The 10,874-nt window shown below is 49.2% G+C and overlaps 1 protein-coding gene, 1 long non-coding RNA gene and 1 other non-coding gene across 3 annotated transcripts; 2 read left to right on the top strand and 1 right to left on the bottom strand.

The window, feature by feature from the left end:
* Window positions 1-1,135: 1,135 nt before the first annotated feature.
* On the bottom strand, window positions 1,136-3,390 carry LOC135414405 (uncharacterized). The gene is made up of 2 exons (XR_010430682.1): window positions 3,272-3,390; window positions 1,136-2,787 (listed from the first exon to the last, which is right to left on the bottom strand). It is a non-coding gene; the product is annotated as an uncharacterized LOC135414405 (long non-coding RNA).
* Window positions 3,391-3,413: 23 nt separating this feature from the next.
* RPL3 (ribosomal protein L3) lies at window positions 3,414-10,650 on the top strand. Its single transcript, XM_064655137.1, has 10 exons — window positions 3,414-3,530; window positions 4,495-4,687; window positions 5,276-5,444; window positions 6,333-6,468; window positions 7,694-7,880; window positions 8,245-8,405; window positions 8,583-8,684; window positions 9,176-9,271; window positions 9,723-9,842; window positions 10,540-10,650. The coding sequence occupies exons 1-10, from the start codon at window positions 3,528-3,530 to the stop codon at window positions 10,582-10,584; spliced, it is 1,212 nt and encodes a 403-aa protein (XP_064511207.1). The 5' UTR covers window positions 3,414-3,527; the 3' UTR covers window positions 10,585-10,650.
* Window positions 7,998-8,090, top strand: LOC135415318 (small nucleolar RNA U83B). Its single transcript, XR_010431081.1, has one exon. It is a non-coding gene; the product is annotated as a small nucleolar RNA U83B (small nucleolar RNA).
* Window positions 10,651-10,874: the final 224 nt, after the last annotated feature.

Here is a 10,874-nt window from a genome sequence, read left to right as displayed (position 1 = left end):
ATGCCTGATGAGCCTCAAAATCACACTGCAGCGAAGTCTAGGGCTCTCATTTGCAACATCCCTCACCCTGCCCACACCGTGTCCCTGGGAGGGGGCAGCAGGAAAAGGCCCTTTGTGAACATGGGGAATCCAGATTTTGGGGAGAACCCCCAACTCTGGGAGGCAGAGACTGCAAGATACACACCTTGCACTCCTGAGGCTGCAGCCTTGGGAGTCACCTGGACTTCTCTGGCACCCACAATACCACTAAGGTCACCAGCACAGCGAGGAAGGGATGTGTGAGGACAAGCTATCTAGCCTTAGGGACAGTTCAAGCAAATTGGCCCATGCCTTCTGCACAGAGTAGCTGCACACCAGTGGCCTACTGGCTGCTGCAGAGTCCCTGATAATCTGTATTACATGGACTGAAATGGAAAGCAAGCCCTTGGATTGTAACATGGTTCCCTAAACTCAGCAGTGGAAGCCAAAACCATGCAAGAGCTAGAGAAAAAATGTATGGGGGAGATAAAAGAGCATTTAAAGCTGGCCTATGGTCACCCATTTGGAGCTGCGCTCCAAAAAGTGGGCAGCCATTCCGCATCTTTTGTGGGGCTCATTTTGAGGGGCAGGCTGGAGGTAGAGGATGGACACTGCTCCATCACATCCAGCCATAGAATCCTAGAATGGTTTGGGTTGAAAGGGACCTTAAAGGCCATCTAGTCCAAGCCCCCCACAATAAGCAGGGGCATCATCGCCCTTTCTAGGGAACCAGTCTGCCAGGTTAGAGCAGGCAATGAAATGTCCTCCAAACAAAGCACATCTTGGTCTGTATGGGCTTTTTCATGCAGGTTTGCACACAGATCCCTCCAGCAAAGCCTCCAGCCTTGGGTTTTACTTAACTTGCAGGGACCGGAGTGGGGGAGGGAGGGTGGAAGGTCTCTGGGAGTTGAATAAGTGTGTTTAACAGCTGGATATGCCCTCCTTAATTATTTCACACTAGGTGGGTAACCAGTCTCCCCATGCTGAATGGCTTATTCATGTTACACCAGTGCAGCTGGCAGTGGGATCTGGCTCTATCATCATCATCATGGCTAGGCTTTGCGAACGAAGATTTGGGAAGGACTCTATCCACATTTGCTACAAGCACGCTGGTGGCTCTATAGGTTGATGTTGTTTAATTGATGTTTGCAGTTACTTGATATAACTGTAATGTGCAGCACTACCATTGCATGTTACAGGTCAGCATCCCCGCAGTGGGAATTCTGATGGTTGTGGTGCCACGGTCCCTGGCAGGGAGGGAGGAGGCAGGGCAGGAGTCATCCCAGGGGGCACCAATCTCCGCATGGTGTTGTGTTTGTCAAACACATCCTCATCTGTAAGCCCTAGGAGACAGTGCGGGCAAACTTTGGGTGCCCCATGTGTAAGAAGCTCCAGACCACCCAGCTCTGGGTTCCACTGTTGTTGTGGCCTTCAGTGTGCATCCCCTTTTGTACCACAGGCTGTGGTGGATTAAGGCCCATGTTTCTTATAATAAGACAAATTTATCTACTGATTCCCAGTTTATTCAGCCTCTGGATGTCGTGAGGCTGGATCTTACTATTCAGCAGTTTAGTTATTTTCCACAGATTGCCTCGTGGGTGCATCTAATACCATCTCAACCACCCAGTATTGGCTTCCTTGCTTTGCTCATGTTCTGCATCCTTAACCCAGAGAGGGGCTGTAGGTAGCAGGATGTGGCCATCAGCTGAGCTGGCCAGGCTCTGAGGTTTACCAGCCACCTGGATGCCTGATGCCATGCCTGTTATCTGAAGCCTGGGTTCAGCCCACCTTTCTTGAGCTGAGGCTCTCAGGCTGACCCAGAGGCAACGTGACACCCTGATGATTACAGCGAGCGGCCAGTTGTTGTTCCTCCAAAGGCATGACTCCTCTTCTCTTTTCTCTTCTCTCCCAGCTGACAAGTGTATGTCCTGCATCTCCAGTGATGCGAAAAGTTGGGTAAGCACTTTGTATGTCCTATGCTAACCTGTGGTGGTCCTTGAAGGGACCATGTCTCACAGCATCATTTTCTTGACACTTCCTCACCTGATCTTTAACTGGGCAGGCAGCTGGGCAAAGTGGGCAGCTCTGCTCAGCCCTCTTACCCTCTCCTGCCCCTCAGACATGGGTCCACCATTTAGGGTGGTCCTCCTTCCTCTCCTCGGCTGAGAGATGCAAGATTTCTGGCTGAAGATCAGAGCTGCTTCAGGGGATGTTTCAGCCAGAGCTGTGAAGCACATCGGTTATCCTGTAAGGGTGCTGTGCAGTTCCCAATCCAGAGAAGTCTGAGAGAGCTTCTTCAGCCGGGTCCCGTCTGATTTCCTGGTGTCGATGAAAGGAGAGTGAATAATTTATCTCCTGTCTCTCAGCTCCTTCCCTGTTCAGGTTTCACCTCAACTTTGCTTCACTCCTGCCCAGAAGATGTGCAGCACCAGCTCCCATGCTGGCAAGTTTCTGATGTGGTCTAAGCTATCCAACATCTCCCAGAGACACAGCTGGTCCTCACGGTGCTCATCCATGTGCCAGAGCAGCAGTAAATGGAGCAGGAGAAATAACAGCATGAATAGCAACTAGTCCAGGCAGCTTCCACTGAAAGCCTTATTTTCAGTTTCTCTCTCACAGCACAACTTCAGCACGTACATTGGTTTTATTGTTTACTATTAATTCAACTGCAGCACACAGAGGCCCTGATTGAGTTTGGAGCTGCGCTGTACCAAGCACCGTGGGAATATACAGCAGGACACAGCCCCTGAAGAACACGCAATCATGTCCCTGCATGAAGGAAGAGAAGTTATTTGATACCTTTTTCTATTTTGAGATACACGCAAAAATTGTGGGATGGCGATGCTGGCAGTGAAGCCTATTTTATTTAATTAATTTTTAATTTTTTCTCTCTTTTTAGTGTGTTTCTTCACATTACCTAACATCATCTCCAAGCTGCGATGTAGATTTGTCAGGTGCCTTTTGCTCAGGGCTCATCAGAGCCTCTCATGGCTGTAGAGCTATTTGAGAAAACCAGTCAAACACTGCATTGGGACACCCCATTCAGGCAGGCACTCGCTCCCAGCTTGGAACCAGCATATTGTTTTCGTGGAAAGGAAACCCCTGGCCTGTTCGGGGAGGGAGCCTGCAGTGGGACACACTGTCTGGCATCACATACATCCGAAGGATGACACGGGGACGTCATGGGTTTGCATAACGCGATAAAGAACCACAGCCAAACGTTTACGTGTGGTTTACTACGTTCCTACCTTACCCTGCGCTCTTTTAAACCCCAGTGCCACATTATCTGTTACGACCCGTGAGCGTGGGCACCGAAGTTCTCGACAAGCCCCAACAGACGTTTCCATGTTTCTGTCTTTCCGCGCATCGCCGTCCGCGTACCTTTCTGGCCCCGTTCGCCGCCCGTAGCAGTGCGCGCGCACCACCCGCCCTCTCGCGAGATCTGGAGCGGGGCGCTTATAAAGGCGGCGCGTGGTTGGAGCGGCCCTTCCGGCGGGCGCGGGGACAAGATGGTGGGTGAGAGGGCCCGACACGGCCGCGCCGTCCCTCTCCATCCCTCGGCATCGCCGCCAACCCGGCCCCGGCCACCGCACGGGCCCGCTGCCGGCGCATCCGGGCCCTGCGCGACGCCCTCCGGGGCTTATTTTGGGGCGCGGCCGAGACGTTTCCGCGGGGAGGGAGGCCAGGGGGGCGCGGGCGGCCGGGGGGGTGCTTGATGCCTCTTTTCCTGGGAAGGGGTGGTGGTGGTTCTCTGGAGAGCTCCTACAGTAATGTCGTTTTGGGGCTGTAAGCTTCGCTTGGCGTAACGCGTGTGGAGTATTTTTTTAAATTAAGATATACTTTTTATTAGCTCCGTGGTTAGAGGTGCAATGTTTACTTTGAATTTGGATGTGAAATTGAATGCATAATTTCTTTTTGGGCCCGAGAAGATAAAACCCAGCTTTACATGGCGGTCAGGTTGCAGAGAGAGGCTGCAGGGGTGGAATTCAAGGGAAAAAATACTGCACTTCCATCCAAAATGGCGGACTCAAAGGAGGATGTTAAAATACTGTTTTATTGAAGTTTTTGAAACTGGAATTGCTTCTGTAACACCTATTTTTATATTGATTAGCTGAAAAATGTTGTGAAGTTTTTTGTGCTCTGTTTTGTAGATTTGTGGGGTGGACTAAAATTATGGTGGCTTGCTGTGGCCAAACTGCAGCTTCTGTGGTTCCTCAGTTACAGTGGGACTTAAAATAGGCTTGTAAGGAAAGGGATGTTAAACGTAGGAATGACATAGTTGGGGCATGAGGATTACATTCTTATAACATAATGGAATTCAGGAGCTACACAGCTGATAGCGAGAAGAATTTCTAGAATGCGAGTTGTCTGGTGCGTACATGATATTCGTGTTTTCAGGCGAGGAGAGAATTGACCCTTGAGTGGGTGTAAGTGAATCCCTGTAACAAGCGCTAAGTGTTTGTTTTCTCTCCGCAGTCTCACCGCAAGTTCTCGGCTCCACGGCATGGCTCCCTGGGGTTTCTGCCCCGCAAGCGCAGCAGCAGGCACAGGGGCAAAGTCAAGAGCTTCCCCAAGGATGATCCCAGCAAGCCTGTCCACCTCACTGCCTTCCTGGGGTACAAGGCTGGCATGACCCACATCGTCCGGGAAGTCGACAGGCCTGGGTCCAGTACGTATCAGTGCTCCTCCTCATGGAGGAGGAGCGTGTGTTAATGGATGGTGACAGGTGGCCTGTTCAGTAGCAGCTCTGGATTTTAGCCCTGGCTTCCGTGCCCTTGAGCGGGTGGCGTATGAAGCACCTAAACCCCTCCTACTTCCATGTGAGTGCTGTTCCAGCAGCAAGACTTCCATGTCTGACAGCCTGTGGTTAACGGTTCCGTTCCTGAGCTGCACAGTGGTCTGGTTTGGTTTAGCTGTAGGATAACAGGCTCCTTAGGATGGCTCTTCTTGATAGAGGGACATCAGTCAAGTGCCTTTGGCATTTTTTTGCTGATTGTCCAGTCCTGAATGTGGTTCAGTTACTCACTTCCATCCATTTTGCCTGTTGGGATTTGCTGTCCTTTCTACTGAGCTAGCCCCTAATTTTTGCAAGGCATTAAATTACCATTTAGAGTTGGTTACTTTACCTGTATCATCTCTGTGAAGAGAGCTTGAACCATTTAACCTTTCACATGAAGGGCCTGGGAGTGAGAAAGAACAGGTGATGTTTAGTAGCTGATGCTGGTGTTAATTGTGCTGAATTTCTGTCTTCCTTCAGAGGTGAACAAGAAGGAGGTGGTGGAGGCAGTCACTATAATAGAGACCCCTCCCATGGTCATTGTGGGCATCGTGGGGTACGTGCAGACTCCCCGTGGTCTCCGTAGCTTCAAGACCATCTTCGCTGAGCACATCAGCGATGAGTGTAAGCGTCGCTTCTACAAGAACTGGTAAGAGAGCAGGGCCTTGACTTGTTGCTGTCATCTTGTGCTGTGGTTTTTTATATTTTCTCCTGGGTTGCAGATGATGCTCGTACAGCTTTTTGAGGAGGCTTTTCAGCAATTAGTGTTTGGCCTTGATGAACTGGCCTAATGATACGATAGACTGTAGGGATTTCTCAGTGAGGGTGACAGCATGATGTTCGTGCCCTTCTTAGCATGGGGGTGACAGTTCTGTTTTTTGCCTGAGATGTCCTTAACAGGCTACACGTGATGATACTTCGACGGGCGGACATAAGGAAATCGCCTCTGGCGCTTGTTGTTGAGTGTCGAGTCCTGACTGTAGCCCTGTTTTCTCAGGAAAGGGGAAGACAAGTGTTACTTCTGATTGCTGTTCCAGGCACTGTTGTTGTGATTAGAAGTATGTGCATTTGCCTGAGTGTGGCTCCAGCGTGTCTAGAGCTCACAGCCTGTTTATGAACTTGGCAGCCTGAAAAGACGTCAGAGTTGAGCAATAAAGATCTCAAGGGTGTTTCAGTAATGACCTTGCTGTCGGGCACACAAGGGGGGGAAATTGTGGTATTTTGAAGCAGATGGCAGTCACCTCACAATTGCTTTAAAGGTCTGTTTTTTTTCTGTTATTGTTCGACATCTTTCTACAGTCTTTTGTCTTCTGTACTCTGAATGTTAATCTGCTTTGGAATTCATGGCAGCTCCGCTCAGCTTTGGCAATTTTGCCACTGTCTGATGAGCTCCAGGCTCCTCTTGCCAGTGGAAAAGTCATTAGAAGCTGGCAATGAGCCCAAACCAGCTAAGGTGGCAGCTCCTTCCGCTCATCCCCGATTGCCTGGGGATTGATGAAGGGCTTAGCCAAACCTTGTCTCTGCTCTGCTCCTGAAGGCACAAGTCCAAGAAGAAGGCCTTCACCAAATACTGCAAGAAATGGCAAGATGAGGAGGGCAAAAAGCAGTTGGAGAAAGATTTCAATAGCATGAAGAAGTACTGCCAGGTTATTAGAGTCATGGCTCACACTCAGGTAAGTGCGTTCAGGACTGAAGTATGCTGGAAACAGCTGAGAGCAAGAATGAAATTTGATCCACCTCTGGGGAGATTTCTGCCCTCCCCTGCAGCCTGATGGTGACTGTTCAGCACAACACAAATTCATTCTGTACAAAGCTGTGCTCAGAGGATGCTTGAGCAGCCTTGAGGGCAACCGCTGGCAGTCTTCTGAAGGAGTGTCCAAAAGAAACTGAACTGTAGTAGGAACTTCTTGGGCTCAGTCCTTTCCTGATGCCATGTAGACCCAGACTTTCTTAATTCCACCTACAAATAAAACCATGCTGAACATTAAACTCTGGGGTTTGTGTGCTCAGCATCGTTTCAGGCTGCAATCTGTCTAAACTGCAAGTGCTCAGAGACACTTGGTGGCTCCTCTTGCTCAGCTGGAGGAGATGTACTGCTAAGTGGTGTGGTGGTGTCTCCCTAGTTGTCAGTACTCTGCCAGGCTTTCTTGGGAGATGGAGTTAAGTCTTTTGCTGTAAGTGCAATAAAGATGTCTAGTTATGGCATGGCCGATTGTACTAGAATTAGTTTTCTGTATTAAACAGCAAAGGTAGTATTGTAGCTGCTGTTGATACTCTCACCAGTCCCTCTGTGCTAAATATAGTGGAAGTAACTGTAAATGTGACCTGACCCAAAGTGGCCTTTGGTGTGGCAAACTTTATCACAGAATGGTTTGGGTTGCAAGGGAACTTACAGATCATCTTGTTCCAACCTCCCTGCCGTGGGCAGGGACACCTTCCACTAGGACAGGTTGCTTCAGGGCACTGTCAGAGATGACTGAACACTTTTAAGGCAAGGTGCATCCACAGCTTCTCTGGGCAACCTGTGCCACTGACTTACCACCCTCATAATAAAAAAATGCCGTCTTGGATCCAGTCTAAATCTATCCTCTTTCAGTTTAAAACAATCTGTCCCTTGTTGTCTCCTGTCCTTCCTTGGTGGAGTTTGGTTGGTGCTTGTGGGGTTAGAGAACTCTCTGGTCCTATAGATGGCATATAACTTCCAGATGCAGTGAATTGTCATTTCAGTCACAGCCTTTCTCCATGATGTAGGGCCTTGTTGAAGTTTTCTGTATTGGAAAAGGATATATATATAGTAAGAAAAACTGATTAGGCTAGGACTAAAAGGATACTTGACTTATTAATATAAGGTCCATCTTGGAAGAGTGGGAGCTGAATTTCATGCTTTCTGTTTTCTAGATGCGTTTGCTTCCCCTGAGACAGAAGAAGTCTCACCTGATGGAGATCCAAGTGAATGGTGGCACTGTTGCAGAGAAAGTGGATTGGGCCCGGGAGAAGCTGGAACAGCAGGTGCCTGTGTCAACTGTCTTTGGCCAGGATGAGATGATAGATGTCATTGGAGTCACCAAGGGCAAGGGATATAAAGGTAAACACGTGGAAGTTCTTCTCTTTGTGATAGGATACAGTTTTTAATGAAATCCTAGCCTTGAGTTTTCACAAGCATGTGTGCCAAGGGCTGGAGAGGTAGATCCATATTGCTGTCACAGTTCAATGATGAGACCATGGAATGAGCGCTGGGCACAGCGCCTGACATCTGTGAGGAGTCATTCCATGCTGCCTTCCTTCTGAGAACACAACCCAGGGACAGCCAGGGGGGAGCTTCACCAGGAAATTAATTCCTGGGAAGCTGGATCTAGGCTTCCCTTTGGTTACCTGGGGACTGCAGCTTGAAAGGTGGCTTAAACTCTGGTTTGGTGACAGCTTGACAACACTGCTTTGGTCCGTTGCAGGCGTGACCAGCCGCTGGCACACCAAGAAGCTGCCGCGCAAGACTCACAGGGGCCTGCGCAAGGTGGCCTGCATCGGCGCCTGGCACCCGGCACGGGTGGCCTTCTCCGTGGCCCGGGCTGGGCAGAAGGGCTACCACCATCGCACCGAAATCAACAAGAAGGTTTGTGTCTCTGAGCTGCTGGGAGGAAACGAGAGCTGGCTGATGTGACTTGCTCCGTGACAGTGAACAGAGTGAAGAGATTTGCTTTGCGTGTTTTGCTCTGTTAGAGTGTCATCCTGGGGACAGTAACCACAGTCTGTTGTGTTGACTAACTGTAAGATTCTTGTTCGTTTTTAGATCTACAAGATTGGCCAGGGTTACCAAATCAAGGACGGAAAGCTGATCAAAAACAATGCATCAACTGATTATGACTTGTCTGACAAGAGCATTAACCCTCTGGTGAGTTGCTGCAGCTCTGCGCTGAGAGTCTTCTTATGAACCGCAATCCTAAGGGGCAAATGGGCCTGGTATAAGTTGCAAAATAACTGAATGAAGAGCTCTCGAGATAAAACTCTGCTGTGGGAGGTGGTGTTGCTTAGTCAGTCTCAGTATTGACTTGCACAACTTGCAAATTGAATTTATGTGGCAGTAGTACAGAGATGTTACAAACCTAGGAATTGTACTTGTAAATTTAAAAGGAATTAAATCAGCAAGGAGACCAGCTTTTGCTGTTTTGTCAGCTTCTTCTGCTGTTCTTAACAAAAGTCTTACAGCAGCAAATAAATTGCTGTATCAAGAAATTTGACTAGCGAAAGGCAGTACTGGAAACAGGATTTCAGTAAATGTGGGAATGGCCGAGGTCCAGAAATGGGACAAGAACATCAAACTGTAGACAGATGTGATTGCTGGTCCTGTTTTGTACAGGCACTAACTGTTCTCTCCTTGCTCAGGGAGGCTTTGTCCACTACGGTGAAGTAACCAATGATTTCATCATGGTGAAGGGCTGTGTTGTGGGGACCAAGAAGAGGGTCCTAACCCTGCGCAAGGTGAGTAGTGCAACCTGCTGTCACGTGGGCTGGAACAGCTTAAGTGAGCTGTACTGCCTCTGGTGCAGGCGTGTTTGCAGCTGTTGGGAATCATACAGCCTGCTGGAAAGAAAAGCACAAACCCACCTCATAGTAATGACCTCGGGAGTGGCATGAGGTCCTTTCCCTGGTTCATTCAGTCCAGGATTGTTTAGGCTTAAGAATTCTTAAGGACAATAAGGACACTGGCAGCCTGACTGGGGCTCACCTGCTGCAAGCTGACCAACCTCAGAGGCCAAGGGTGCAGGATAGGATAGGTAATTGTCAAGTACTCCTTGCACAATGTCGCAGCTGAAGTCTGAGGTCAGAGTGACTGAGGAGGCATTAGACATAGAGGTGACAAGAAGTAGCCAAGAGTACTGGCAGTCTGGAAGGATGCTGCTGCATACTCACCAGGCATCTCTCTTTGTAGTCCCTGCTTGTGCAGACCAAACGCCGGGCCCTGGAGAAGATTGACTTGAAGTTTATTGACACAACCTCCAAATTTGGTCATGGCCGTTTCCAGACAGCTGAGGAGAAGAAGGCTTTCATGGTAAGGGCACTTCCTGGTACCTTTGTGTTGTATACCACCATATTGTGTCTAATGGCAGCTGACAGCTTGACCTTTGGGCTGTCACATGGCCAAAATTTCTGTGAAACAAAGTGTGTAGCTTCAGTCAAGAGGCCTCCTGTCAACTTGGTCGTAACTGTAGCTGGCCTGGGGTCTCACCTCCTCTATGACAGTACTTGGTGTCTGAGGGGCGTTGCCATGTTTGGGCACAAGTTGTTCAGTGGCGAAGCGTGGAACAAGCAGTGCTCCAGTTCCTGTAGGAGCAGCTCTGGAGGATGGTGCTTGCAGTGGTTGGCATTCCCAGTTTGTCACTTACTGGAGAAAGCAGCTGGGAGTGGGGCCCTTGTCAGGGTGGAGCAGTGCTGTGCTCGGGCCTGCGCAGGAGCTTCCCCGCCAGGTGGCACCAGCGTCACTGCTCTGGCGCATCCAAAGCCATCTGATCGGTGCAGTGCGGCTGCACAGCTTCAGCTCTCCCTGAAACCTCTGCCCGTGGGGACGGGGCTTAGGGTTTCCAGTGGGTTGCAACATGGAGGGCTTTTTTTTTTCTTTGCCTTGATTTCTTTGCAGCAAGAGGAAGAGAAATTACATCATTGTAATTGGGATGTGATGTCTTTGGTGCAGACTGCTGTTTACATAGTTTGGTTTTCATGGTTTTTTGTTGGTTTTTTTTTTTTTTCAGGGACCACTCAAGAAGGATCGTATTGCAAAAGAGGAGACGGCTTAATTGGGTCGAATGGTCCTGTGGCCTGTGTGCTCTCAGACCAAAAAATAAATATTTTAAACAGATTAACTTTGGCTCTTGGTTTATACATTGCTGTGTCAAGTCTGGTACTCACTGCAGGTTCTGCCTGTGGGACCAACCAAACCAAAGAAGCAAGTAAAGCTCAAGTTCGTGAATATCCACCTTGTAGCAGGGTTCCTCTAATAAGAATGAAGCCGCTATTACTGGTTTTGGAGAGCAAATATTTTGGGACAGAGCAAGGCTTCTCTGGTCGTGTGAAGTAAAGCAGCAGG

This window comes from Pseudopipra pipra, chromosome 5, assembly GCF_036250125.1.
Source record: "Pseudopipra pipra isolate bDixPip1 chromosome 5, bDixPip1.hap1, whole genome shotgun sequence".
NCBI lineage: Eukaryota > Metazoa > Chordata > Aves > Passeriformes > Pipridae > Pseudopipra > Pseudopipra pipra.
The sequence above is the reverse complement of the archived record's forward strand: the minus strand, read 5'-3'. Positions and strand labels throughout refer to the sequence as shown.